This window comes from Balaenoptera ricei, chromosome 14 (genome assembly GCF_028023285.1).
Source record: "Balaenoptera ricei isolate mBalRic1 chromosome 14, mBalRic1.hap2, whole genome shotgun sequence".
NCBI classification, from domain to species: domain Eukaryota; kingdom Metazoa; phylum Chordata; class Mammalia; order Artiodactyla; family Balaenopteridae; genus Balaenoptera; species Balaenoptera ricei.
Window position 1 is genome coordinate 24,487,901 of NC_082652.1, and position 23,940 is coordinate 24,511,840.

The following is a 23,940-nucleotide window of genomic DNA, read 5'->3' on the forward strand; positions in this document are numbered from 1 at the left end:
TAGTGAGAGTTGGTGGACCCGTTCTACAGATGAGGAAACTGAGGCCCAGGGAGAGGAGAGGACACCGCTAGGGGCCTGGAGCAGAGGCAGGTGTACACCCGGGCCGACTGACCACATACCTGGGACTCTGTCCTCTGCTGGCGACGGAGATGCAGACGCCTTGTTCTGCTTCCCCTCAGGGCCCTGTGTGCAGTGTCTGAGGCCAAGGTCACCCCCACTCCGGTCCCTGATGTCCTCCACCCACTTCTGACTGGAGTTACTCTCCAAGGTCACATGCTGGCGTGTGAGGCCAGCATGGGTGGACGTCACATGCCCTTCATAATAGTTCTATTGTCTCTGATTTTTATTTATTTATTTTTAAAATTTATTTATTTATTTTTTCCCCGTGCCACATGGCATGTAGGATCTTAGTTCCCCGACCAGGGATCGAACCTGGGCCCCCTGCAGTGGAAGCGCAGAGTCTTAACCACTGGACCGCCAGGGAAGTCCCTTTTATTTTTTAAATAAAATCAAAACAACTAAACCACACCCCAGAATATGCCATCGAGCTTTTCCTGGTACACACCCTTCCCATGCTCTTGTTCGATGGTGGAGCGAGGAAATGGGCAGGGAGAGGGAGGAATGGGAGCCCAGGGCCCTCCTGAGGCAGGGGTGCAGCTCCTGGCTCTCCGAGTCACAGTCTTTGATTCCCAGGGGCCCAGGAATCTGGATAGGAAAAAAAATGACATCTCTATTTACACTAATTAGCATCTCCAGGCATCAGTGTAGGTGACAAATTGCAATCATAGTAGCAGCAGCAGTTGGGCCTTGGTCACCAATAGAAACCATATGTATCTTCATATCATATTTCTGTTGCCGCAGACACCTCTACCCATCACAACACGCAAATGACAGTCGTTATGAGGCCCACCCCTCGATCTGGTTATTCATGGCTTTAATCAAGCCGCGTATAGGTGACAGTATCACAGCGTCTTCATCAGTGTGTTCTTAGCCAGACTCGACTATAAATGGTTTCCTTTTACTCCTACGTAATTGATTCCATTTAAAAACACTCTTCTGGGAAGGGGTCCATAGGTTTCACCAGATGGCTGACGGGGTCCATGGCAGCAGAAAGGTCAAAGACCCGATTGGGCGTGCGTTCAAGTCCTTCCGCTGCCCGGCACCACCCTGAGAGCATGGGCAGCCGCTTCCCTAGTCTGCATTTCTTATTTGTGCCCTGATCAGAGAGGTGCTTTCTCCCTCCGGGTTGTGGGAGAGTCAGTGATGGTGCTGGACGCTGCCCCGTGCGGGGTCCGTCCGGCTGACCGTTGGGTGTGGCCCTGGGAGCTCTAGCACCCGGATGTGTACACCCCCTGTCCTGGGGTCCATCCCCCTCTGGGTGGCTTGTCTGTCTGTCCTGTGTCTGTTGCCCTGACACTCCTCACTGGCAGACCTGTGTCCCTCCTAAGAAACGATGTCACTAAGTTCCCGCCATGTGCCAGCCTCACGACAGCCCACCAGGCGGGTGCGCTTTGCACCCTTATTCTGGAGAGGAGGCAAGTAAGGCCCAGAAAGGAGAAGTCGCTGGCTCAAGGTCACACAGCTGGTGGGTGGGTGAGCCCAGATTGCACCTGGGCCTGTCCGGCTCTTGGCCTCCATGCTGGGACCACTGCAGTCCCCGAGCCTGGCCAGTAAATAGCCCTCAAATGCTGAATTCAGTGCCCCACGCAGTGTTTCATAGCTCAGGGGGGAGGGGCAGCGCTCGGTAAATGCAGATCCCTGGGCTCCGTCGGGGAACTTCCAAATCAGAATATTTGGGGGCAGGACCCAGGAATCTGCCTTTTAAGAATTTCAGGTGATTCTGATGTGCGCAGAGGTTTCGAACCACCTTAAAGGGGAGAAATAACAGGGATACAGTAACAAAGCTCTGAGCGCTGTCTCTCAGTTCATATTAGCATCCACAGACGAGAAAACTGAGGCACAGAGGAGATAGGTAGCATCGCTCTTTACCTCCCCTGCTCCAACCCAGGCTGCATTGCTAGTAACCACCAGAACCGGGACTCCAAGCCCAGTGTGTACAGCTCCCACTACAGTGCTCATCCCACCCCCCCACCCCTACTTCTGGAAGCTTCTAGACAGAGGAATGGAGACAGGTTGTGTGTGTGTGTGTGTGTGTGTGTTGTGTGGCGTGGGTGCAGGAAGCCCGGGCCTTGCAAGGTCACCCTGGCCCTTTCCTGTTTATACTCTTTATCAGGCAGGGGCCCGTGTGTTCCCGAACAGGAAGCCCAGAGGGAGGGCTGTGCCAGGCGCTGGGGGCAAGGCTGGGACATGGGAGCCAAGAGGCTGAGCTGGTTACTGCCCCGGGCAGCTGCATGACCTTGGACATGCATCGCCCCCATCCATGAGTTGGGCAGGGTAGCGGTTTGGGGGTGATGGTTAAAAGCTTGGCTTCTGGCATCAGACAGAGCTGGGTTCCACCTCAGGCTCAGACTGTCCCTATCTGTGTGACCTCGGGCTGCACACTTCACCTCTCTGAGCCTCAGCTTCCGCCTCTGTCAAACGGGGCTAATAAGCATGCCTCCCCCTACTCCCCGGGTTGTTAGGGGCAAAATGCACAGCAAAGTGCCAGGCACACACAAGTCTCTCTCCTTAAATCTTTACTTGGCAACAGGCCAGGCACCGGATGATTCCGTGTGCGCACGTGCATTTGTTTTTCTAAAAAATATCAAATATTTTCCTGAGTTGCCCATTTTTCTCACCAGAGGCCGGCTGCCTGAGTCCTCTCACTAGTCCTTCCGAGACTGGGCCCAGAACCCGAATATACACCAGCTTCCACGGTCACCCGCAGCATTTGCGTTTTGTGGGTTTGTCCCAGTTCCCCTGGGAGCTCATACAGAGCAGGGGCCTGGCCCACGATGGCCTGAGGGACGCATCGAGATTGCCGCCTGATTTCGTAAATAGTCTCGGCTGGAACCCAGCCATGTGCGTTCCTGGATGTGTTGTTTCCGGCTGCTTTCACGGTGCAGAGGCAGAGTGGGTAGCTGTCACAGACCCTCTGACCCACGGGGCCAAAATCGTTGGCTTCCTGGCCCTTCACAGAAGTTTGCCAACCCCACCTCACCGGGCCACTGGCTTCTTCGTCTTCGGGTTCCTTCCGGTCTTCATCTGCGTGCTGTGATGACAGTGATCATGATATTCAGTGCTAACGTTTTTGCACGTCCGTGCTGGGCACGATGAAGTTATGGAATTCCTCATGACTCTCTTTGTCCCAAGTGTTACTCCCATTTCTCAGATGGCAACACTGAGGCTTGGAGAGCTGGATTGACGCAGGACACCCAGCCTCTGAGTACAAGAGCCAAGAAGTAACCTCCGCCCTAATCACTCCCCACCCTGAGCTTGTGCCAACAGGGTGCTGAACTGGGCCTCTGAGAGGGAGGCAGGGTGGCACGTGGGGGTCCAGCTTTGATCATTTTAGGTCAAAAAAAAATGCAAAGCTCGTCAGGAAAGAGAGATCCTGGATCTAGGAGCATGGGCTATGGAGAGAGAGGAAGATTTGGGTTTTCCTTTTAGCTCCCCCACTTACCAGCTGTGTGGCCTTGGGCAGGTGAACCTACCTCTCTGAGCCCCAGTAAAGAGATGGTTAATAAGGAAGAGTCAGATGGGGTCATGGACAGGGTAGTGAGGACAAAATTCCGTGATACATGTAAAACCCTTAGCTCAGTACCTGGTGCACAGAAAGTGCTTGGTAAGTATGAGCTAATATTTCGAAGGCTGCGCTGTAGCCTGGCTTTTCTTCTTTCCTCTTGAGCCACCCCATGGTGCTTCTTATGCTCAAGCCTCATCCAAAATCTCGGAATTATTCTTTTGCCTCTTCCTCTTGCCCCATTGGATTCTGGCAGGCTCTTCTTGGCTGGCTTCCCTCCGGAGTGGGTTGGAGGTCTCTGATCCCCAGGGATCCTGAAGGGGGAACTCCGGTCTCCCCTACTCTGCTCGGGAGGCTTGGGGCAGTGAGGTCGCAGGGCCCAGCGGGGTAGGTGGTCACCATGGTGATGGAATGTTTGGGAGCTGGTTCCCACTGAGAGGGCTTGCAAGGCTGATAGCTGAGCTTGGGCATGTGGCTACCAGGTACCCCTCCAAGGCTCCTCTGCAAGTGCCATGACCTGCCCCCTGAGCTGGCGTCCTGTGCTCCAGCCCCCCACCCCTGCCCCCCAATCTTGGGAACCTCTTGATGTGCCGAGCTTGGAGAAATCATGCAGAATTGGAAAGTTCAAGTGAGTCTGACCCCTTAGGGCATGTCTTCCCCCCCACCAGGGGCATTACACAGTCACAATTGTGATTATCTGACATGCTGGTTTCCTGGGTCCCCACCAGAACATCATCTCCGTAAGGGCAGAGGCCTTGGTGTGCTGCCCTTGATGTGTTCCAGCATCTACTTCCAAGCATAGTACATGCTCAGTAAACATTTGGGGAATGAATGAATCTGGCCTAAGGGCATCTTGAAGACTGACCAGCCCCCTCCCCTCCCCTTCCTTCCAGTGGTCATTCAGGGCAGCCCATGGGTCAGTGGGAAGGGAGCGAAGTCCTCTCCCATCCTCTCCTGCTGCCCCCATTTTATGAGCCAGGTGACACGAGACCAAGGATGTTATTGCTAAGTCAGAACCAGATTTGGAAACTGGCTTTCCCTCTTAGTAAGGCACACTTGCTATGTGCCAGGTTCTGTTCTAACATGTTCTAACACTTATACTTCCCAATACTCATATGAGGCTAGTTCCACGTTTACACTGGCCACATTTCTAGTGCCCTGGTGCCATACGTGAGCCTCTTAGGAGGTATTGTTGTCATCTCCATTTTACAGAAGGAAACTGAGGCTCAGAGAGGTTAAGTGACTTGCCAAGATCACACAGCCAGTAACTGGTGGAGCCAGGATTTGAGCCCAAGCAGTCTGACCCCCTACTATGGCTGGCATACAGTTCAAAAAATACTAGCCATTTTATTATTATATAGATCAAGGTAATATAACAACACCATGTGTTTTTAGGAGAAAAATATTACCACCTACCACCCCTGTGGCATTTTGAGTCTGTTCCCTTCTCATTTTTCGTACATGGGGTTTGTGTTTGCTGGTTGGTTCGGTTGACTTGGTGGTTTTGCTTTTTGGCATAGTCGTGCTTACCCTGCACCCCCATGGGCCTTTGTCATCCGTAAATTGGAGAACCAAGGCGCCCCCTCCCCGCTCCGCCCTGCCATTGAGTTGTCGTGAGGATAAAATGAGGTAGCGGTGTGGAACACCCTTGGTCTGGTGTTAAATATTCAGTGGTGCTTAATAAATGCTGATGTTCCTCCTACAAGAGAAGGAGGGCTCAATGACCCCTCCCCATGCCTCTCATGTGTCTTCCAAGTCTGTGTTATCCAATAGAACTTTGTGTGAATGATGGGAATATTCTAGATCAGGGGCCTGAAAACTTTTTCTATAAGTGACCAGATAGTAAATATTTCAGGTTTTGCGGAACACGTAGAATTTTTCTTATTGCTGCTGCTTCCCCCTCCCCCTCCCCCACCCTGCCCCGCCCCGCATCCTCTTCCTTCTCTTTCCCTTAAAAAAAAAAAATATCAAAGTCATTCTTAGCTTGCAGGCCTTACAAAACAGGCTGAGGGGTGGATTTCGCCCAAGGGCCATCATGTGCTGACTCCATCCTAAATCTGCTCTGCCCAGTATGGTAGCCCCCAGGGGGCCACTGGGCTCTTGAATTGTGACCAGTGCCAATGAGGAGCTGAATTTTAAATTTTATTTAATTTTACTTTATTTATTTATTTTTAATTAATTTTTTAAATTTTATTTTATTTTGGCTGCGTTGGGTCTTCGTTGCTGCACACCGGCTTTCTCTAGTTGCGGTGAGCGCGGGCTACTCTTCGTTGAGGTGCGTGGGCTTCTCATTGCGGTGGCTTCTCTTGTTGTGGAGCATGGGCTCAGTAGTTATGGCTCGCAGGCTCTTGAGTGCAGGCTCAGTAGTTGTGGCGCACGGGCTTAGTTGCTCCGTGGCATGTGGGATCTTCCCGGACCAGGGCTCGAACCCGTGTCCCCTGCATTGGCAGGTGGATTCTTAACCACTGCGCCACCAGGGAGGTCCCTATTTTACTTAATTTAAATTTAAATACTGACCTGTGGCAAATGCGTCATGTCGGAGTCTTGGCATCGCAGCTCTGAGTGACTGAAGGCTCTGACAGCCCCGTTTCACCACCCCGAAAGGGGCCGTGGGAGCTGCCCGCCTGGCAGGCCTCTTGAACTCTCTGGCATTTCAAGGGCTGCCTGAGGGCAGCTGGGCCTGAGCCATCTCGTCTCCGGAAAAGCTTCAAGGGCCCTGGTCCCTAATTGTGTTTGTTGTTGTTATTCCAAGAACCAGGCTTCTCTTCACTGGCCACCCATATGCCCTGGGAATGCCAGGCCTGCGTATTCTGTAGCTGCGAGGAGGGGGAGGGGCTGGGAACCCTTCTCCTCCTGGGGTTAGATATACTAATCCCTGGTATTTCAGGGAGAGGAAAAAAAACTGTATAGCGGCAAGGAGAGGGCGAATAGGAAGGGAGAAAGGACCACAAAAATGGTCCTACGCCCAATGTATTTGCATCATGGCACAAATAAAATAATCGCTGAGATTTTTGAGTATTTGCTATTGTCTTGTTTAAACCTCCCAATAGCCCATTTTACAGCATAGGAAAACCGAGGCTCAGAAGAACAACAATCTACCTAGTCAGGGAATCATCCAACTCCAGAGCTGCATCCTTAAACCACCCCCACCCCACCTCTTGGGCTGGGATGAAGCAAAGGGAAGTTGAGCCTCAGACTCTGTGACTCTGTGAAGAGATTTTTGCTCCCAAGCCTCAATTTTCACATCTGTAAAATGGGAGAAGGCGAGAATTGGACTAAAAATCTGCCACCCACCCCCTCCCCCAGTAAATGGTAAGGACATAGTAGTGACATGCACACCAGGATCCCCTCGGTTCCACATCAGCCAGGCTTCATGCCAGACCCTATGAGTTCACGGCCCATTCCTTTAATGCAGTGGTTAAGAGCTTGGCGTCCGAGTCTCACAGATGTGGATGGCGATCCTGGTTCCCCGGGTCAGTTGCTCTTCCTCTTGGTGTCATTTCCTCACCTGTAAAATTGGGAGTATCGTACCTTCCTCGTTGGGGGATTAAATGGCACAAGGCACTCACAGCAGGCATTTGGTCAGTGTTAGGTGGCAGTGGCGGCACGGCATTGTCCAACTCCAGGGGGCGCCATATTTGTCATAGGCTGGGTACGCAGTGCCCTTTGCAGTTGGGCAGTGCACAGCCTGTTCAACCATACCCAGCAGTTCCAGATGGTGATTAGTGGTACAGTGGTGGTGGTTGTTGCTTCTTGTTATATTTACTTTTCCTGAAGTCCAAGGTCCCTGGGCCAAGAAGGGAGAGCCCGGTTGTAAGAGACCCATTACTTCCTAAGGCAGCAGTGCCTTAGCTCAGATTCTCAGCTCACACCCCTCTGCCTGAGAAGTGGGCCAGTTCACTCCCTGGCTGAATCAGTGAATTTAGACCCCAGCTTCAACATCTTGGGCTGAGGTGGCCTGTCCCTGCCTTGCCGCTCATCCCCCAGAGTCACTGACGGGCACCCTTGGGAAGCCCAGCATCCCCGTCTGCCCCTCCGAGGGGGCCCAGCCCCTCTCCATAGCACCCACCCCTAACGCACCTAATGCAGCGTCTCTTCTGCCTCTGCAGGGCTCAACCCGTGGAGAGTCTTAGCAAGCAGCCACGAGGGCTAGATCCCAGGGATGAGAGTGTCCAGGGGAGGTAAGTGCTTCCCCAAGGTCCCCCAGAGACCCGGCCCCTCCAGGGACAGCCCCCAGCCTCCTGATTGGGCAGCCGAGCAAACTCCCCCAGGCAGCTCTCTCCTCTGTTAGAAATCCGGTGCCAGACAAAGCTGGATCCCAGCAGCGTGGAGAGGGTGGGCCTCTGCTCTTCCTCATCCCTTAGGAAAATGATTCTCCTGGTGATGGGAGAAGGCTGAGTCCCAGAGCAGGCAGGACTTACCCGGCATTAGTGAGCAGATTCAAGGCACGGCCAGGATCAAACCCTCTGCGTGCCACCTTCCAGCGTCAGTGTTCTTGGTGTGCTTGCTTTGCGCTTCACACAAAAGCTCCCTGAACCTCATAATAGCTCCCTGAGAAAAGGTTCTTATCATCCCCCCTTTTTTGGAGGAGGAAACAGAAGCTCAGAGAGGCGAAGTCCCTTGTCCGGCTCTCCAGCTGGCAAGTGGCAGGGGCTGGGTTTGAACCTGGGGTTGTGAGACTCCAAGTCTGAGGGTCTTAGCCACCATCCTCACTGCCAGGATGCCGGGACACCTCCCTCCACAGCGTCCAGCAGGGTGGTGGGGGCGGAGGGCAGGCTGGAGCCCCTGGGCTGGGCCCTCTGGCCCTCCCTGGAGTGGGCGGAGTCTCTGGTTCCGGGTCCGGAGCCACCTTCTGCTCTCTCGGCTCCCAGCTGCTCTCCCTCTGCCAAGCGGCCCTGCGTTGCTTCTCAAACCATCCTCCCGGTCTGTGCCGTCTCCTGCTCACGGCTGACTTGCCCGCTTTGAGCTGTTTTCTCCCGGCGACTGAGATGAGCCCTTTGCTGGGTCCTGTCCAAGGACAGTGGACAGTTCAGCCTCAGCCTGGCCTGACCCAGGCCTGCCACTCCAGCCATGCCATCCATCTCGGGCAAGTTGCCTCTTCCCTCGGAGCTGCTTGCTGGGCAGGAGGCGTCCCTACCCCGGAGGTGGCGGAGAGCATCCCGCTACGTGAGGCATGGAATAAGCTTTAGCAGAGGACGTGCTCTGTAAATGTAAAACACACAACTCAGTGCTTTGTTTTGAAGTGCTGTAGCCAGATGAATGCTCAGTATTAAGCAAAACTCATGAGTTGATAACATTTTTAAAAATTCTGTCTATCCCTTCTTCCAGGCCTTTTCCCCTGGTATTTAGTATCCAAATCACTTCCAACCCCAAACAGAAGCTCGAAGAGTACGTACACACACACACACACACACACACACACACACGGGCAGGCACACTGTGTCTATCCTTTTTGGAAACCACTTTCCCAAATTATCCCCTTTTCTCCCTTTCTCTGCATCCCCCATCGCCATCTGTTCCCCAAAGCTTCAGTCTCTCACTCCCCACCAAGTGTCAGGAAGAAAGGGTGATTGTACTAATTCAAGCTAAAGTGTGATTGACAGTCCCCCAGGGTTTTGACGCTGAAATAATAATCATTGGCAGAATTCTACTCTCAGGTCTAAGGGGAGAATTTCAGTGAGCATTTAAAGAAGCCGAGGGCCCCATAGAGGGATTTCTGAGGGACTTTGTGTCCTGTCCAGCCTGCCTCCCCCATGAAAGTAGCCCTGGTATTAGATTTCCCCATCCCAGACATGAATCCAGTGTACACATGAACTGCCAACAGTTTCAGCAGTATATGATAGGCTCAGGTTTCTGGGGAGAGGGTCCCCAGCTATTTTCCGATGCTCAGAGAAGCCAGCAACCCCCGGATGAGACGCATCTTTGCTTTGTCAGTTGCTTCTAGAACCCTCACAGCAGCCTTTGAGGTCAGTGGACCCACGCCTCTTTGCAGCTGAGGAAACTGTGGCTTAGATGGAGGAAGTGACTCTCCCAAAGATACATGGCCAGGAAATGCCAGGGCCTCTTAGTTTCGACCCCAGGCCCCGAGGCTGTGTGCTTCTTCAGCTTTGATGTTTATTTTCCACTTGCTATGGCCTGAGGGGCCCCAGGCAGCCCAGGCCCTTGTGGGTGGATTGGTCCAGCTGCCAACTGGGTCCTTTAGTGGTTTCAGCTGAACCTCCCATCCAAAGAAGAAAGCCACCTCCCACTCCTTTCCCTCCAGACCCTGTCCCATTCGCCAAGCCACCTGAAGCCCCCATCATGCTGGGCTCTTTCCTGCCTGTGACTTTGCACTGGCTGTTCCCTTTGCCAGGAACTCCCTTCTCTCTCTTCTCCACCTGGCTGTTCAAAACTCTTCCCTGTCCACTGCTCAGAACTCAGCACAAGGGCTACCTTCTACAGGAAGCCTTCCCTCACGAACACAAGTCGAACCTGTCACCCCCTCCCTAGTGTGGGTCCACAGTATGAGTAGACTCGGGGGGCTGAGGCTGTGTCTCTTAACTCCATAGCCCAACTCTCGCACACAGTAGGAACTCATGAAATATTGGGGTAAATGAATAACCAGTCAGTGATCATGGCTAATATTCTTTCAAATGCTCCCTATGTGCCGGGCACATTCTTAAGTTCTTAAAGGGGGTCATTTAATGTTCATAATAGCCCTTTGAGGTGGACACTCTTAGACGCATTTTACAGATGAGGCTCAGAGAAGTGAAGTCTATTGCCCAAGCTCACACAGCCACACAGGAAGTGGCAGAGCTGGGATTTGAACCCAGGTCTATCTGACTCCTTGAATGCCCAGAGACCTCAAGCCCTCACTTGGATTCTAGAAAGAGGTGAGAGAGGAAACGAAGGTTCTGAAACACAGCGGAGGTGAGCCAGAGAAGGGCTAGGTGGTCAGAGGTGGGCTGTCTGTCCAGCATCTGAGTCTGCACCTTTTGCGTTGGGCTGAGGTTGCATAATCAAAGGGCCTCGAGGGTAAACTGGGGAGGAGGACAGATCTGACATTTGAGTGACTTGAGAAGGGGTGGCTGGGCTGGGTGGACCCCTACTTTTTGAAACCAGCCCCTACCTAAAGAATTGGCCTTGAGGTCTCATCATCTGTATTAGTGACATTTGGGAGGGGTGAGGAGCTAGGCTCAGGGTCATAATTCATGTCCTAAGTCATCCCCTCCCCCTGTTCACACGTCACCCCCCCAAGTCTCAGCATCCCCACGTCTCCGCAGGACACGGGCAGGAGCCTCCTGACTGACCTCCCCGCCTCCATTCCCACCCCTGCAGGCCCTCTCCCCAGGGGCTGCCCTTAGAATCAGTCCAGCTCCTTCCCCATCCCCTGAGGACATGCCTGGCAGCTGCGCCCCATCTTCCCCTTCTCTCCCCTCCAGCCCCAGAAGCCTCCTCTCAGGTTCTTGAACACGCCAAACCCTCTTCCATCTCGGGGTTTTGCACCCTCCGTTCCCTCTGCCTGGAGCACCTTTTCCACACATTTTCACACCGCCAGCTCCCTCTCATCCAGGTCTCAGCTTGGACGTCACCTCCTCCAAGAAGTCCTCCTTAACCTCCCTCTTCCTTCCCCTTCTTGATCTCTCTCATGGTGTCCAGCTTATTTCTTCGCAAGCCGTTATCACGGTCTGGCGGTAGCTTGTGTACCGTCCACATCCCCAACTCAGTTGTAAGCTCCTTGAGGCCAGAGGCCTGGCTGTCTCGCCCACTGTCCTGTCTCCAGCCTCGAGCAGGTGCCTGACACCTTTTATTGCTTCTGAGTGAAGACTGAATGAATGGACGGCAATTCTGGAAGAAGCCCAGACCAGGATATTTTGCACCTTCTGCAAAGCCTCTCCTGCAGAGGCAGACTGTGGTCACTCAGAGCAGACACGGAGCCGGCTGATGGGCCTGCTGGCCTGGGTCAAAATCACGGACCCTGGCCTGGCTCCTTTCCAGCTGGACAGCAGTGAACAGTCCCTCTGTGCCTTGCTTTCCTGCTCGCTGTACCATAATCATTTCCTAGCACTTACTCTGTGCCAGGCCCCGCTCATTGGACCCAAGCACGTTCTGTAAATATTTGTTAAGCATCTACTAGGGGCCAGGCACTGTGCTAGGAGCTGGGGAGACAGCCATGAACAAAACAGGCAAAACCCCTGTCTTTATCAAACGAGTGTGCTGCTGAAATCTGATGTTCTAGTGCTTTATTATTTTCACATTTTAAAGAATTTCACATAAATGTTTTTCAAGAGAGTCCATTTTTGAAAGAATTATTACTCTTTCCATTTATCAGTTGGGGAAACTGAGGCATTGAGTGGTTAAGGAACTGGGCAAGATCTCACAGCTAGGAAGTAGCCAGGAGGCATTTGAACCCAGGCCATCGGGCCCCCTGAGGTAATAATAGCAGCTACGCTTAGGGTTGTTGGAGGCTCTCATGAGTTAAGATGGATGCAGTGCCCCGCAGCGTTCTGCTCTGAATGTCAGCACCCTCATACTTGCCGCTCTTGGGGTCTGGATGGTAAAGCGCCTGCAGGCCACAGGCCTCCCTGACCTCCCATGTCCCTCTCTCTCCCCAGATGTGAGCCCGGCGGGGCTCCCGCCCACCTGTCACTGAAGCGCGCCCCCCGCCCCGGGCCCAGCATGCGCCTGTCGGTGCGGAGGGCACTGCTGGCAGCCGGCTTCGCCCTGACTCTGGTGCTGGCGGTCCAGCTGGGGCAGCAGGTGCTGGAGTGCCGGGCGGCGCTGGGCCCCCGGCGGGCCATGCGGCCGGAGCAGGAGGACCTGGTGATGGTGGGCACGAACCACGTGGAGTACCGCTACGGCAAGGCCATGCCGCTCATCTTCGTGGGGGGCGTGCCCCGGAGTGGCACCACGCTCATGCGTGCAATGCTGGACGCCCACCCCGAGGTGCGCTGTGGAGAGGAGACCCGCATCATCCCCCGCGTGCTGGCCATGCGCCAGGCCTGGTCCAAGTCGGGCCGGGAGAAGCTGCGGCTGGACGAGGCGGGTGTGACAGACGAGGTGCTGGACGCCGCCATGCAGGCCTTCATCCTGGAGGTGATCGCCAAGCACGGAGAGCCGGCCCGCATCCTCTGCAACAAAGACCCCTTCACGCTCAAGTCCTCTGTCTACCTGTCGCGCCTGTTCCCCAACTCCAAGTTCCTGCTGATGGTGCGGGACGGCCGGGCCTCCGTGCACTCCATGATCACCCGCAAGGTCACCATTGCCGGCTTCGACCTCAGCAGCTACCGTGACTGCCTCGCCAAGTGGAACAAGGCCATTGAGGTGATGTACGCCCAGTGCATGGAGGTGGGCAAGGACAAGTGCCTGCCCGTGTACTACGAGCAGCTGGTGCTGCACCCCCGGCGCTCCCTCAAGCTCATCCTCGACTTCCTCGGCATCGCCTGGAGCGACGCCGTCCTGCACCATGAGGAGCTCATCGGCAAGCCCGGCGGCGTCTCCCTGTCCAAGTGAGTGGAGCCCCCGCCTTCCGCTCAGACCCCCGGTCCTGGAGTCAGAAGCGCTCAGTGGGAAGGTCGGCTCTGCCCCTCCAAGCTGTGTGGCGTTGGGCGAGTCACTGTGCCTCTCTGAGCCTCCTCTGTTGTACTGGAGAAGATCTGGGAAGCGAGTGGTTAAGAGCACAGCCTTGAACCAGATCTCCCACCTCATAGCTCTGTGGCATTGAATAAGTCGCTGTACCTCTCTGAACTTCGGCTTTATTATCCAAAAAATGGGGCAGTCACTCCTCTCCAAACTGTGAATATGCTTTTGAGCTGTAGCAGGTAAAGGTTGAGAGTATAGTTTCTGGAACCAGGCTGTCTGGGTTTGAATCCCAGGTCTGCCACTTTTTAGCTGTGTCACCTTGAGCAAGAAATTCTCCCTCTCTGTGCTTCCATTTCCTCATCTGTAGCATAGGGATAGAATCTACCTATGTTCACGTGTGAACATCAAATGGGTTAATACACATTAGGTGGTTTATTCCCGTTATCATCGTTTCAGTGTTGATCTTGCTTTTATTGGAATACTCATCAGGCTCACCTTCACTCTCATTTACTGAGTGTCTGCTGTGTGGCCAGCACTGAGTGAAGCCACAAACAATCATTATTCCTTTAATCCCCACAGCCACCTAGAACATAGGAACTGCTCTTATCCCCATTTTACAGGTGAAGAAACTGAGTCTCAGGAAAGTTACTCGCCTAAGGCCACACAGCTAGCAAAGGGTGGTGCCAGGATTTGAACGCAGGTCTGTTGGACTCCAGTGCCTGTGTTCTCAAGCTCTCCGTGGCTGGGACCCATCCTCCCTCTCTTTCTGTCCCTTGCTGTCTGCCTTCCTCCTTTGAGGAGGCTGTCCCTTTCCTGAGACAGTGCAAGACCAGAGTGTGCCATCCCCGTGTCTCCATCCTGGTCAGTTGCAAGCATCCTTAACAGCCCAGTGGAAGGGCGGTCCTTCCTGGGACAGCGCCTCCCATTTCTTTCATGGCTGGACCCTCCCAGGCTCTGCCCCCAAGAGCTCCTGATCCCTGAGCAGAGTGGGGGGCTCTCAGCAGCTCCTGGCAGCGAAGTGCCCATGGGCTGGGTACCCCCACCAGTTGGTGCTGGAGCTGGGATTTTTGTAAATCATCATGACAAGACATCAGATGACCAAAGGAATACATCCTGATTGCAGGAAATTGGGAAAATACATAAAACAGGAAAGAAAAACCACCCACAATCCCAACACCCAGATTTTGATTTGTGGCTTGCTGGTCCTTGATCAGGGTATATTGATAAAACTGGGGTCCTGCTGGTCATGTTCCTGTGTAACCTTTCTTCACCTTGTATTTGGGACACTTGCCCATGGCCCCCAGCACTCTGCAGTGACATCGTTTTGAATGGCTGCATAATATTCCACTACACAATCACCATATTCTATTTAACATCTATTTTTGGACACTTTGGTTATTGACTCGTATCAAGCCTGGCTCCTATCCAAGTTCTGGGATGTATCTATGTGATTTCTGTCCTGTGAAGTCCTGGAGACACAAGGGTTGTGGCAAAGGCCAGGCACATGTTTGATTGTGTCTGGTATGTTCACTGTAAACATCTTTGTGGCAAGCATTTTGTTACGAAAGATGAAGTAACTGGTTGATTGACAGTTCTGGTTTCATTACTCTAGGAAATGATAACGTATCAGTTTCTGCAAATACTTCAGTGAGCACAGTTACTCCTCCCACCTGTCAAAACCAGAAGGGTACTGAGCTGTGGTTCATAGGAAGGGGACAGCTGCTAATTCTCACCAGCCTTTGAGAGCATTAATGATGATTCTTTAGCTAATTTAGATACACTTACTTTCTCTCTCCTGCCATCTTTACCAGATTTATCACACAGTATTAGACATTGGAGGCCATGTTCATAGCAGCACTACTCACAATAGCCAAGACATGGAAGCAGCCAAAGTGTCCATCGACAGATGAGTGGATAAAGAAGATGTGGTGTATATACAATAGAATAGTACTCAGCCATAAAAAAGAATGAAATAATGCCATTTGCAGCCACATGGTTGGACCTAGAGATTATCATACTAAGTGAAGTAAGTCAGACAGAGAAAGGCAAATACTGTATGATATCACTTATATGTGGAATCTAAAATATGACACAGATGAACTTAATTCATGAAAAAGAAACAAACTCACAGATGTAGAAAACAAACTTAGGATTACCAAAGGGGATAGGGTGTAGGGGAGGGATGGATTGGGAGTTTTGGATTAATAGATACACACTACTGTATATAAAATAGGTAAACAACAAGGATCTACAGCATAGCACAGGTAACTATATTCAATATCCTGTAATAACCATAATGGAAAAGAATATGAAAAAGAATACACACACACACACACACACACACACACGTATGTATAACTGAATCACTTTGCTGTATACCAGAAACTAACACAACATTGTAAATCAACTATACTTCAATTAAAAAAAAAAAAGAGGCAAAAGAAGAATCAGGCTCCTCCTATCCCCTCAAAAAGGAATGGTTATTTGATTCCTGATGTGTCTTGAAAACGGTGAAAATTCTAACAGAATCTGGCTTAGATTAGCTCACCGAAGGATTTGCAGAAACTGATATGTTATCATTTTCTCGTGTAATGTAGCTGTCAACCAGTGATTTTATCCTTTATGGCAGAATGGCCTATGGCCAATTGTGGGGTGAAACTGCTTGCAGCAAAGTTGTTTATGGTGAAAATACCTAGAACCGTATTGTGATTTTTGACACACTGGCTAGAGTTGAGATTTAAATCCGGGTCTGCAGACTCCAGATCTGTGCCCTCCCCACCAGTCCACACCCTTTCCCCTCCCCAGTTCCCCTCACCCCCCTTCCCATCTTTCTTTTGCTCCATCTGTTTGCTTCTGTTCTTCGTTCCCAAGTTATCGCTTAGTTGGGATGGAAGCATCTAGAAATAGGTCCTCGATCCTAGGAGTTCCCCACCCTCTATCCTATAAAGCCTCTGAACTATAATTGGTAAGATCGTCATGATTCACACAGCTTGGTAACCCTGTTATATGGGAGAGCAAGGAAGCACATATAAGATGATGACTGTTTCATCCTAACAGCAAAATGAAAACAACCTAAATGTCCATCTTTAGGGGAATGGAGAAAGAATGAGGTATTGAGAGGGTGGGAAAAAAAAAAAACCCCACCTACAAACCAGTACTATGTATAGCATATAATTTCTGTTTTTAAATCTGCAAGCAAAACCATAGATTTTCAGTATGTATACGTGTGGGAAAGAGAGAGAAAGAGAGAGAGAGAGCTAACACTGAGACCTTAAAATGTACCAAATACTCTTTTATTATTAACTCATTTACTCCCCAGAACAGCCCCGTGAGGTAAGTACTATTATGATTCCCATTTTACAGGTGAGGACACTGAGGCTCAGAGGTTTAGTCAGTCTCCCAAGGCCACACAGCCGGTGTTGATACAGCTGGCATCTGCACCCAGGCAGTCTGGCCCCTGAGTCTGCACTTACCCACTCTATTTTTAAATGCACAGAAAACAGATTGATAGGGTACACTTCAGAATGCTACGGTCAGGTCCCTGTAGGGAGCTAAAGGACTCGGAGTGGTGACCCCAGGGGCTATTCGCCTTACCATTTGTGTCTTAGAATTACTTCTGAAGAACAAAATGTCCATCTTAGTCATATAAATAAAAAGTAATTTTAAAAAAGTCAGAGGGGTCAAGGAAGCAGAATTTCAGCACCACTGAAGTGGTGTGCACTGTCTAGTCCCTTTCTCCCAGCTTCCCACCCTGGGCTTTTATCCCCATTGTACAGAGCAGGTATGATGAGGCCATATGACTTGCCTGCATTCTTATACTTGATAAGAGCCAAGTGGGCCCTGGGGACCAGTCCCCGCAACCTTTCCTGCTGCCCCAGAGTCCCTGAGCAGGGAGCCCGCCTGAGCACCACCTGGGTCTGCCTGTGCCCCATCCAGCCCGTCCTCTCTCCCCAGGATCGAGCGATCCACAGACCAGGTCATCAAGCCCGTGAACCTGGAAGCTCTCTCCAAGTGGACTGGCCACATCCCTGGGGATGTGTTGAGGGACATGGCCCAGATCGCCCCCATGCTGGCTCGGCTCGGCTATGACCCCTATGCAAACCCGCCCAACTACGGCAACCCCGATCCCATCGTCATCAACAACACACACCGGGTGAGTGCACGTGCACACAGGGAGATGTGTGCTCAGGCTGCGGTGGGGGTGGAGGCTCCAGCTACCCCAGAAAACACTTAGTTTCTTGATTCCTATGCAGCTGATTTGTTTCTGTCTCAGGGACACGGTGATTCGTACGGCTGCTTGTATTTCCCTTTTTGCTTGGGCCACAAGGAAGCTCGAAACCAACTGGTAGCCTGCCTCTCACACTGTATAACATCTCATGGCAGGCCCATCTGTGCGCTGATTCCATCCTATGTCTCTACTTTGATTTACCTTTTTCCCCCTGCTTTCCTGGCTGTTTGTTCGTCTGTTTGTAAAGCACTTCAAGTCTCTGTTGAGACTGGGTGTGAATAAATCAACGATTGGTCCCTTTATTGCCCCCATAAGGTTTAATTTTAAATTTTCTTTATTTTTGGCCCTGCCTCGAGGCATGCGGGATCTTAATTCCCCAACCAGGGATCGAAACCATGCGCCCTGCAGGGGAAGCACAGAGTCTTAACCACTGGACCGCCAGGGAAGTCCCTGCCCCCATAAGGTTTAATGTTCACTTCTCAGACAAATGTAAGTTTAGGGTGGTTTAAATTACTTTTGAAGTTCTCCTTAGTGTAGGTGGTCAAGGGGAAATGACTTTGAGAAGATGATTTTGGAGCATAGAAGTAGGCTAATGCTGGGTGGAACAGTTAACAAGTCGATATTATTTACATGTCACTGTCACAGCTTCTTCTTTACTCTGGTTGCTGTGTTCTGACTTCCTCAGAGACACTAAGTTAATGAAAATATCTGAAAATGGGACCCAGGCCTGAGGAAGAGCCCTCCTACCCCTTATGTCATTGAGAGCCAGAGTTTTAATTTAAGCTGAGTTCGGCATTTCTTTTTTTCTTTCTTTTTTTTAAAATTAATTCTAAAGTCCTCTGATTCTACTTTCAGAGAACTACTTTGTGTTTGGTCTGTTGAACTAGAGAAGAAAGGACACACATCTTAAATTTATTTATTTAATTTATTTATTTTTGGCTGCATTGGGTCTTCATTGCTGCGCGCAGGCTTTCTCTAGTTGTGAGAAGGGGCTACTCTTCTTGTGGTACGCGGGCTTCTCTTGTTGGCTTGTTTTGTTGCGGAGCATGGGCTTCAGTAGTTGTGGCATGCAGGCTGTAGAGCGCAGGCTCAGTAGTTGTGGCGCACGGGCTTGGTTGCTCTGTGGCATGTGGGATCTTCCCGGACCAGGGCTTGAACCCGTGTCCCCTGCACTGGCAGGCGGATTCTTTACCACTGCACCACCAGGGAAGCCCGAGTTTGGCATTTCTGAGCACATGCTGATTTTAGAAAGTAAACAGTTCCTTTTTTTCTTTCTCTTTTTTTTATTGCCTTATAACTGACGTATTATATTATTGTAGTTTCAGGTGTACAACAGAATGACTTGATATTTGTGCACATGGCAAAACGATCACCACAATTTGAGTCTAGTTACCCACTGTCTGTCACCGTACACATTTACAACATATGCAGTACAATATTACCGACTATAATCACCGTGCTGTACATTACATCCCTGTGGCTTATTTATTTTATATTATCTTGACCCCCTTCACCCATTTCACCTCCCCCCCTCCCAACCCAACAATTCTTGTACTGAATCAGAAAGGGAGAGAGTCATTCCTCTTTATTCTCCTTTAATTCTTCAGTGGACTCAAGGAGAAAGACTCCATTTGATGCCAACAAGTCCTTAACACGTGTAAGCTTGCTTGCTTTCTTTATCTCTCTCTCTCTCTCTCTCTCTCTTTCTTTTTCGATTTTTTGGCCACGCCGTGCGCCATGTGAGATCTTAGTTCCCTGATCAGGGCTCGAACCCATGTGCCCTACATTGGAAGTGAGGAGTCTTAACCACTGGACCACCAGGGAATTCCTGCAAGCTTTCTTTTTAACGGAGAGAATTTACTAACACTGAGCGTAGGCGGCTCTGCCCTTGTCCTTGAAATGCAAGCCCATCTATAGGTCTTATTACTTCCTCTTCCCCCAACATCAGTTGATTTTGTAAACGTCTACTTGTGGAAATACTCAGGGATCCAAGGTAGATACCCAGAGTGCATGGAGAGCGTGGGTGTTGGCAACCTGGATGTGGCTTATTTTTATTATTTTTGTTTTAAATATTTATTATTAATTTTAATGTTTACTATTTAATAATAGTTATTATTCTTTAAACTGTACTTAGGTGTTTTATATACTTTCCTGTATATATGCTATATTTCATAATAAAAAATTCATTAACGGGATTAGGGACTTCCCTGGTGGCGCAGCGGTTAAGAATCCACCTGCCAATGCAGGGGACACGGGTTTGAGCCCTGGTGCAGGAAGATCCCACATGCCGCGGAGCAACTAAGCCCATGTGCCACAACTACTGAGCCTGCGCTCTAGAGCCCACGAGCCACAACTCCTGAGCCCCCGCCACAACTACTGAAGCCCGCGTGCCTAGAGCACGTGCTGCACAGCAAGAGAAGCCACCGCAATGAGAAGCCCGCGCACCGCAACAAAGAGTAGCCCCCCACTCACTGCAACTAGAGAAAGCCCGCGCGCAGCAATGAAGACCCAACGCAGCCAAAAATAAATAAATAAATTTATTTTTTTAAAAAATTAATTAACGGGATTAAAAAGAAGCAGCAGCAACTGGTGATGACCTTGAAATCCAGCCCCCAAATGCTTCTCAGAAGGGGTGGCTGGGACAGGATGAGGGCATCAGAGAAAGCTGGCCTCTCCTTACCTGCTTTCTTAACCAGGGGCCCAGCAGCAGCTCGTCTGAAGTCTCTCTAAAAGGCAGAGACCCCTGGCAGGTCCTAGACTATGGGTCAGAAGCTCCCAGAGTAAGGCCTGACCTTGGGTGTTGTATAAAAAAAATTCTGATGAGCAGTGATGGGTAAGAACAGCTCTTTGGAGCTCTGTTGTTTATTTAAAACAGAAGATGTCTCTGGGTTTCTGCCAAAGAGGTTTACTCCCCAAAGAAAAACTCTGTTTTCTACTAACTTATTTAATGACACAAGTGTTAAGAGAACCACAATTCCCTGATTCACTTATTCTTATCCCTAACTGTGAATTTTTGTGACAAATACACTTGTACTACTGAGGAGAAATATTTTGACACTTCATCTATCTATGCAAGTAGAGAATTGATAGGGTCACTTTCAAAAATGATTCTTTGTATTTCAAGTTTCTGGCTTAAATATCCAACGGTGCAGATTTTTACATTTGTGAGAACTAAATTTGGTTTAAAAAAAGCCAAAAACTTGCTCTAGTTTTGTGACCCTGTGTACTTTTAAAATAAAATCAAGAAAGCAAAAAAAGGAAAAACAAAAACAAAACAAAAGAGCTTTACTCCTTGGGGGTTCCACAAGTTTTAACAAGTGCCAGACACCTTGTTTAGTCTTTACAGTGGTTTTGCTGTAACTACAAAGATAAGTCCCCTCGTTGAAAGCCACAAGGGTGTGCACGTGTGTGTGTGTGTGTGTGTGTGTGTGTGTGTGTGTGTACTGAAGGCACAGAATGTTCCTGTACTGGATCCTGGGCAGTACACTCAGTTCTGAAAGGATCCCAGTGCTAATAAAACTGTCTATACCTGTGCTGTCCATTACAGCCACTAGGCTTGTGTGACCACTGAAATGTGACCAGTGAAATGTGATGAGTCCAAATTGAAAGGTGCCGTGTAAGTGTGAAACACACACTGGATTTTGAGGTCCTCATACCCCAAAAAAGCATGTAAAACTTCTCCTTAATCATTTTTATATTGATTACATAGGGGAGGAAAACTTTTCCCTTTTTCCCTTCTAGGTTCTTTGGCTGGTCTGATAATGAAATTGACATAAGACATTAATAGGAGAGAAAAATTTAATATCGTACATACAGGGACTCATAAAAATAGGAGATTCATAAGAAGGGGCCAAAGCAGGCATCTTTCATACCTTTTAGACAAAGAAACAATACATTTGTGAAGTACTGATAAGACAAAGACATTTGGGCTTGGGGTAGTAAATTACTGAAGAAGTAACAAGGCTTGTGTACACAGCCCTCTTGGCCCTGATTTCTCCATCTCTGGTGATAAGGATGGCTCTCTACCTCCTGTTGCATGGAGGGTACCTTTCACCTGGGAGATTTATTCCCTGCTCTCAAGGGCACAAAGGAGGGTCAGAGTGTCCTTCTGGCACCGGCTGTTTCTTAAATAACTTTAATTCAAAATAATGAATATGCCAAAGTGGTAGATTTGGGGGCGACCTGCCCTGAACCCCATCAATTACATGTTGAAGTATTAATATTTTAGCTATATCAGGTTAAATAAAAAATACCACTAGAGGGAATTCCCTGTAGGTCCAGTGGTTAGGACTCCACGCTCTCACTGCTGAGGGTCCAGGTTCAATCCCTGGTCGGGGAACTAAGATCACAGAAGCTGTGCGATGCAGCCAAAAAAAAAAAAAAAAAAAAAAAACCCACTAGAATTAATTTCACCTGTTTCACTTTTTTTTTTAAATGTGGCTACTAGAAAATTTTAAATTACTGACTCGGTTCACATTATATTCTGTTGGACAGCGCTGGTCTATCCAGTGCCTTGTATTTCGGGATATAGTGGAAAGGCCTGGAATTTTCTGGTTCCCACCTCAGGGCCTTTGCCCTCCCTGTGCCCTCTGGCTGGAATGCTTCTCCTTCAGAGATTAGCCTGGCAGGATTTCCTTGTCACTCAGGTCTCAGCACAAAGGCCATGCGTTCCAAGGGGCCCTTTCTGACCACCCATTCAGAAGAAGCCCCCTGGGCACTCCTAATCACATATTTTCCTTGTAGTACTTCCCATGGTTTGATATGTTCTTGTTTAATTGTGTTTGTTGTCACTTGTGGATTGTCTGACCCTCCCCACTCCAGAATGGAAGCTCCAGGAGGATGGGACTTCTAATTGTCTGGGCAATGTTGTAATGGCCCCCAACCCCCTCCCCACCCCCGAGCTTAGAATAATGCCCGGAATAAGAGGAGCTTATTAATACATGTTTGTTGGATGGATGCATGGATGAGCAGTTGGATAAGTGGATGGGTGGGTTGGGAGGATAGATGGATGGATGGGTGTGTAGATGGGTGGGTAGGTGGACGGGAGGGTAGATGGGGGGGGGGTGGATGGGAGGGTGGATGGGGGCGGTGTGGGTGGATGGAGAGGTAGAAGGATGGGAGGGTGGATGGGTGGGTAGGTGGACGGGAGGGTAGATGGGAGGGTAGGTGGATGGGAGGGTAGATGGGGGGGTGGATGGGAGGGTGGATGGGGGGCATGGATGGGAGGGTGGATGGGGGTGGTGTGGGTGGATGGAGAGGTGGATGGGTGGGTACCCGGATGGATGGGTGGGTGTGCAAGTGATGGACTAAATTTTATTTTTTGATCATTTCTACAATAGCGATAATTTTTTCTTTCCTAGGTCTTGAAAGGGGACTATAAAACACCAGCCAATCTGAAAGGCTATCTTCAGGTCAGAAACCCCAGGGGAAATTCTGCGGCACCACTAGCTTGCTCTGTATCCTTGACCACTTCACTTCTCTCATATGGTTGATGGTTTCCCCATCAGAAAATCAGAGGGGGTGGGATTCCGGTCAGAGGCTCTCAAGTGTCTGATCCACCTGGGGCCACATCTCAGTAGCCCTTCAGCCTGAGCCCCTTCCTTGTCCCCTGGCTTGAAAGCAGTTGGAGGAACTTAGTAGGGACTTTCTGTCAAACTTTCTGCCTCTAGCCTTAAATTCAGCTTCATTTAAAGTGGCAGTTCCCGGACTTCCCTGGCGGTCCAGTGGTTAAGATTCCGTGTTTTCACTGCAGGGGGCGTGGGTTCGATCCCTGGTCAGGGAAGTTCCGCGTGCTGCACCGTGTGGCCAAAAAAAAAAAGTATAAAGTGGCAGTTCCCAACGCAGCACAAAAATTTCATCAGTCTACCAAAAAATGAGGGTCATGTGATGCAGGTATGTGTGCAGGTGTAGACATAATACGGTCCTGGGTCCCCGCACGCATCCCCACAGGCTGGCCTCCCGTGCACCCTGGGCGTGTCCATGGAGGCTGTCCCTGAATCTTGTCCAGAAGAACCGCTCCCAGGACTGACGTTGTAGCATCCTGCTTTTGGTGCCAAAGTGCTCCTTTTTAAATGAAGGGTGGTGATGCTACAATCAGTAGTTTCAGTTTGTGTGTGTGTTTTATTTAACTTGGCCAGGAAAGGGTGGGCCATCCTATGCTAATGCCCAGTTTAATCATCAAACTCACGGACTCTCATGGGTCGGGCAATGAGATTTCGGTTCTTTGGGGATGAGTCCACACTCCCTTTGTGGGAATCAGAAACCCATCTCTTGCCACTGTGAAAAAATATTGCCAGAATTAGCACTAATTTGTTATTTGTTTTAACCCAAAGAGGATGTAACAAGAACAACAAACAGAAGTGGGGTAAGGGGAATTAGCCACAATCTGAAACTCTTTTCATTTTTACATACAGTCTTTTTTTTTTGCTCACCTGGATATCCATTTTTGTGTTCCTTGCAATTCCATTGTATGAGCTGCTTTGTTTTAGTTTCTTACTGCTTTTCCATCTTGGGGGTCTCACTGTGGCCA

General features: G+C 50.1%; 1 protein-coding gene across 3 annotated transcripts in view; it reads left to right on the forward strand.

Annotated features, from left to right (window-relative positions):
- The window catches only part of TPST2 (tyrosylprotein sulfotransferase 2), a 56,639-nt gene that overhangs the window by 27,829 nt on the left and 4,870 nt on the right, over window positions 1-23,940 (forward strand). Inside the window, exons 2-5 of one of the 3 annotated variants that reach the window (XM_059893755.1) lie at window positions 7,732-7,803; window positions 12,217-13,110; window positions 17,138-17,336; window positions 22,772-22,822. In XM_059893755.1, coding sequence (XP_059749738.1) covers window positions 12,281-13,110; window positions 17,138-17,336; window positions 22,772-22,822 — 1,080 coding nt within the window. In that variant the 5' untranslated portion in view covers window positions 7,732-7,803; window positions 12,217-12,280. Of the gene's footprint in view, window positions 1-7,731; window positions 7,804-12,216; window positions 13,111-17,137; window positions 17,337-22,771; window positions 22,823-23,940 lie in introns of those variants that run through there. The other 2 variants (XM_059893752.1, XM_059893753.1) reach the window with 2 other exon arrangements.